Source organism: Borostomias antarcticus (assembly GCF_949987555.1).
Source record: "Borostomias antarcticus genome assembly, chromosome: 10".
In the NCBI taxonomy this organism is placed as follows: domain Eukaryota; kingdom Metazoa; phylum Chordata; class Actinopteri; order Stomiiformes; family Stomiidae; genus Borostomias; species Borostomias antarcticus.
The window spans coordinates 12,622,176-12,627,736 of record NC_140243.1 but is presented as its reverse complement, the minus strand read 5'-3'; the positions used below and the strand labels follow the sequence as shown (position 1 = coordinate 12,627,736).

Here is a 5,561-nt window from a genome sequence, read left to right as displayed (position 1 = left end):
ACACTCATATTTTCAGCTTATGTGCATATTTAGTTGTATAAAAACGACCTCAAAGCATCACTATGAATTCTGTGAAGTGTCACCCAGAAAATGTTTCTTGGCGATGCTGCGATTTTCATAATATCTGTTAACAAAAACAAAACAGCCTAGCCTATGTTGCACAATGTAACAAACTCAGAAGAGGTCTACATAACAATTGAGCCTTATCATACAAAGACCAATGCGTGCCGGTTTTGTTGACTTTATTAGGCTACATTTGATTTATAAAATGAAAACATTGATTTATAAAAAGAAAAAGTCGCTGTTGAATATTATAGGGAGGTGTAAGCTACTAAACCTCATCAAGGATATGTCTCTACATAAGGTCAACGCAGAATGGTGGTGTGAAATATACATCAGTTAAAAAAAAAAAATCATGACATGGAACTGAAAAAAATAAGTCTGATACATTCTGAAAGTTATCAATAATTGTGATAGTTGTGATAAAATACCTTTTTTGGCCACCTGTCAGATAAACATGTGCCAGGTGTGCCATCAACATTTTTTGAGAACTTTGTACCCATTTTGTAATTTACAAAATTATACATCCTTGTTCTTTTTTAATCTTTCAGGAACCCCCCCCCTCTAGTTTCACACCATCACAGAGTAGGAGGTGTTCTCGCTCTCTGCTGAGCTGACTGACCCGGCGGGTCTGCGTGGCCCTCTCTGCCCCCACCCCTCCAGCCCCAGATAGCCCCACTGCCCCAACAGCCCCTTGCACATCCTGGCCAGCTCCCTCCTGAACTTCACCCCCACAAAACCATACAGCAGCGGGTTCAGAGCGCAGTGGGCCAGTCCAAAACTCTCCGTCACCAACGTCCCAACGTCCACCGCGCGTCCAAACTGGCACCCTCCCCCGACCACGCGCAGCAAGTACAGGCTGTCCGCCAATTGGAAGAGGTTGTAGGGCGCCCAGCAGAGCACGAACACAGACACCAGGGACACGATGAGGCGGAGGGACTTGCGCTTCTGGCGCCGAGAGGCATTGCACAGGGACCTGAATATACGCAGGTAACAGTACAGCATGACCAGCAGGGGGATCCCGAAGCCCAGGACCAGGTTGACCAGCTGCAGCCCCACCTGCCACTGCGTGGAGTTGTCGGTGAACCAGATCCGGCAGACCTGGCCGCCCTGGCCGCCGCCCCCCACCACCTGCCTGTAGGCGATGTCCACCCCGCTCAGACCCAGGCAGACCGTCCAGATCACCGCGCAGGTGATATGGGCGTGGCAGGTATTGCGCTTCCAGCTGGAGCTGACGGCGTGGACGATGGCCAGGTAGCGGTCGAAGCTGATGCAGGCCAGGAAGAGGATGCCGCTGTAGCGGTTGAGGGAGAACAGGGCTCCAGAGATCTTGCAGACGGCCTCTCCGAACACCCACTGGTGGGCCCACTGCACGGCGAAGAAAGGCAGGGTGAAGGCCAGCAGCAGGTCGGCGATGGCCAGGTGGAGGAGGAAGGTGTCGGTGAGGGAGAAGGAGCAGGCCCCGCCGGTTCTGGAGCTGCGGTAGCGCCGGACCACACAGAGCACTAGCACGTTGCCCACCAGGGCCAGCACGAACACCAGGCTGTACACCACAGGGGAGTAGCTCCGGGCGAAGCCCAGGATGTCGTCCTGGCGGCAGGGAGCGGCGTACCCGGACATGTTCACATCCGGGTCCGGGGATTCGCTGTAGTCTATACCCTGGACATGAAGGACAGGAAATGAGCAGATCAGCTGGAGTCCATACCCTGGACATGAAGGACAGGAAATGAGCAGATCAGCTCATCCATCTATCCATCCATCCATCTATCTTTGTCTTGCTTTAAAGCCAATTAGAGCAAGCAAACAGAGTAGGGTTGCACATTTCAAGGAATTTCATTAATCGATAACTGTTAACCTTAACAAATAGTCGATTAATTGATAAGAACGTCCCGAGCTAGACTGCGCTTTGCTCGCTTCATTTTTGTCTTCTGTTGTCGTTGAAACTTCTTGGCATCCCAATTAGCCTTCACTACGTGGCGTGGCGCCCTCATGTGCAGTCAGACCTTAAATCATGATTACATTTCACACAACTCCTGTTGATAACGTTCGTTCCCCCCAAAAGTTCTGTTCCATTAACAAGCAATTAATCGAGTAACCAAATCTTGCTCGAGTAAATTCTTATCGGCAATGAATCGATAGTTGATTAACTATTAACATCCCTAACAGAGAGTTAACCAACTAACTAGTCAAATGTATGAAAACAGGCTAAATGAAAAGAAAAATATCACCACAATGCCATGATACACACACTTGCGATAATGGTTAAGACAACATCACTCACCCAGTAATCTTCTGTGGTTGACGTGAGCAGATCCATTGTGACCTAGATATCCTGGAACACCTGACACGTTCAGGCTGGACTCTCACCCAGGATGATATACCCGTCTCTTGCTGGTCTCTCTCTGGTGTTTCTGACAGACGTACGCTGCAGAGAAGAGAGAACCAGAAAGGAGAAGTAAGTGTTTCAGTTCTCATATTTTTTTCAAATAATAAAACATCTCTTTGCCAAAGACTTGGGTGTGAGTGGATAATTGTGAGATTGTGACACACCCAGACAACAGACAGACAGTACATACAGTAACTTTCAAAGTAACCTTTGGAAAATGTGTTTTTATGTCTTCCCCACTGACTAATGCAGCTATACTTATCCTCACGAGCATCCATTTTTAATGGAGAAGGGATTAACCCTTTGAGGAGTAGCCTAGTGAATGTCCAAATGCTCTGTTCTAGAATGATTGTTATTTTACCCACTATTCTACAGCTACAGCAAGGCTGTGACTGGGGGAAGTTAAGGATTTAAGGAGAAGCGTTATAATAAAAAAAAATGTCCTTGACCACACTTCAGTCAGTCTAGCCAGTCTGGCCTAGTCAATCTAGCCTAGTCAGTCTGGCCTAGTCAGTCAGTCTAGCCTAGTCAGTCTAGCCTTGTCAGTCTGGCCTAGTCAGTCAGTCTAGCCTAGTCAGTCTGGCCTAGTCAGTCTGGCTTAGTCCGCCACATTCACACTAAATGATTGAGCTCCGCCCCGGGGCTCCTCTTCCCACCAGTCGTCTCTCTCCCAGAGAAAGCTGCCATGGACGCCTCCATCAGTGAATGCCTGGCGGAGGGCCTCATCAGACCACCTACATCCCCGGTGGCAGCGGGGTTCTTCTTCATCAAGAAGAAGGGTGGGGACCTCCGGCCATGTATTGACTACCGGCAGCTAAACAATATCACCATCAAGAACAAGTATCCTCTCCCCCTCATGAGCTCCAACTTTGAACCCCTCATCGGCGCCACCATGTTCACCAAGTTGGATCTGCGGTGTGCTTACCATCTCGTCCGCATCCTTGAGGGGGACGAATGGAAAACAGCCTTCCAGACCCCCCGAGGCCTCGTCGACCTCGTGATGTCGTTCAGCCTGACCAACGCCGCTGTATTCCAGGTGTTGATGAACGACATCCTGGTGTTCTCCAGGAGCCCTGAGGAGCACGTCCAGTACATCTGATTGCTCATCCAGCATCTCCTGGAGAACCGCCTCTACATCAAGGCTGAGAAGTGCGCCTTCCACGCCCCATCTGTGTAGTTTCTGGGCCTCATTGTGGAGGGGGGACTGACCCGGTCGGATCCCCGCAAGATCAGGGTTGTCGCCGAGTGGCCCAGACCCACCAACCGGAAGCAGCTCCAAGGCTTCTTGGGGTTTGCAAATTTCTACCGGCGCTTTATCCACAACTACAGCCGTGTCGCCGCCCCTCTCACCCAACTCACCTTCACCCTGTGTCCCTTCCCCTGGTCTCCAGTCGCCGAGGCAGCATTCGCGGCCCTCAAGGGACGCTTCACCACGGCACCGGTCCTGCTGCGTTCTCTCCCCGTGCCAAGCCGTCCATGGTCTCATATCACCTTGGACTTTGTCACCGGTCTCCCTTCCTCCCACGGTAACACGTCATCTTGACCATCGTGGATCGGTTCTCCAAGGCCGTACACCTGGTGGCACTCCCCGAGCTCCCATCGTCGGCAGAGACGGCCAGGCACCTCATTCAGCACGTCTACCGCCTCTACGGGCTCCCCCAGGACATTGTCAGCGACTGCAGGCCCCAGTTCACCTCCCAGGTATGGCGGGCCTTCTGCGGGGAGATTGGCGCTACCATCAGCCTGTCCTCTGGTTACCACCCCCAGACCAACGGCCAGGCTGAGAGGGCCAACCAGGGCCTGGAGCAAGCCCTCCGCTGCATGTCTGCTCTCCATCCCTCCTCCTGGAGCGAGGAACTTCCCTGGGTGGAGTACTCCCTGAACGCCATGACCAGCGCTGCCACCGGCATGTCCCCATTCGAGTGCTCCCTAGGTTACCAGCCCCCGCTGTTCTCCCTCCAGGAGTCCGAGGTCGCGGTACCCTCTGTCCAGGCCCATCTCCGTAGGTGCCGCCGGGTCTGGAGAGCTGTACCCTCTGTCTAGGCCCATCTCCGTAGGTGCCGCCGGGTCTGGAGAGCCATCCGTGCCGCTCTGCTCCGCTCCAACGAGCGCACCCTCCGAAGCGCCAACCCGCGCCGCGCTCCTGCCCCCGGTTACCAGCCGGGCCAGAGGGTCTGGGCCTTCCGCTCCAGGTGGCCTCCAGGAAGCTGGCGCCTCGCTTCATCGGGCCCTATGTGATCGACCGCGTCATCAACCCAGCTGCCGTAAGGCTCAAGCTCCCTGCCTCTCTATGGCGGGTTCACCCAGTCTTCCACGTGTCGAAGGTCAAGCCTGTCTCCTCGTGCCCTTTGACACCCCCTCTCCCAGCTCCTCCGCCCCTGCAGATGGTCGACGGGCGTCCCCAGTGGTCGGTGCGGCGGCTGCTGAAGGTCCGCCGCCGTGGTTGGGGCGTCCAGTATCTGGTGGACTGGGAGGGCTATGGGCCCGAGGAGCGCAGCTGGGTCTCCAAGCAGCTCATCATGGACCGGGTCTCCTCTGGGACTTCTACCAGGCCCATCCTGACGCTCCTGGTGGGTCGCCTGGGGGCTCCCGTCGGAGGGGGGTGGGGTCCTGTTACGGCACGCCCGCCCTCGCCTCCACCACGGGCACGTTCCCGCTCTCTCTCTCCCGACTCGGAGCCGGACTGCCCTGGCACGTCAGCACGCGCACGCCGCGCTCTGCAGCGCTGATGATTGCTGAGGACTGAGCAGCGACTCGGCTCTGTGCACACCTGTCCCGAATCCCGAATCACCTCACCTGTTCCTCATCCAGCTATCAACCACCTACACGAACCCGGTCTGCACTCCACTCGTCGCCAGTTCTTTCCATATCGTCCATGTGGTAACTAGCCCCTAGCCTACATTCGCTACCTGTGTTGTAGTGCTTGGTTTTTCCCTGTGCCTTAGTATTTTTTCCTGATACCGTTTTTTCCTCTGCCTCCCTCCAGATCCCGGATTTGCCAGCCCAGCTGAGTCGCCTGCTGCCATCCTCACCATCCCAGTCCTCACTTCATGGTTTTGTCTGTTTTTTCCCCATTGCTATTTTTTTCATTAAATCGCCCTTTGGGCTTTTGGGC

The 5,561-nt window shown here is 54.2% G+C and overlaps 1 protein-coding gene across 1 annotated transcript; it reads right to left on the bottom strand.

Moving 5' to 3' along the window:
* Nucleotides 1–630: 630 nt before the first annotated feature.
* On the bottom strand, nt 631–2,377 carry cxcr3.2 (chemokine (C-X-C motif) receptor 3, tandem duplicate 2; the record flags this gene model as incomplete). The annotated part of the gene is made up of 2 exons (XM_084444494.1): nt 631–1,719; nt 2,342–2,377. 2 exons carry the CDS (start codon nt 2,375–2,377, stop codon nt 631–633), a joined length of 1,125 nt encoding a protein of 374 aa, XP_084300620.1.
* Nucleotides 2,378–5,561: the final 3,184 nt, after the last annotated feature.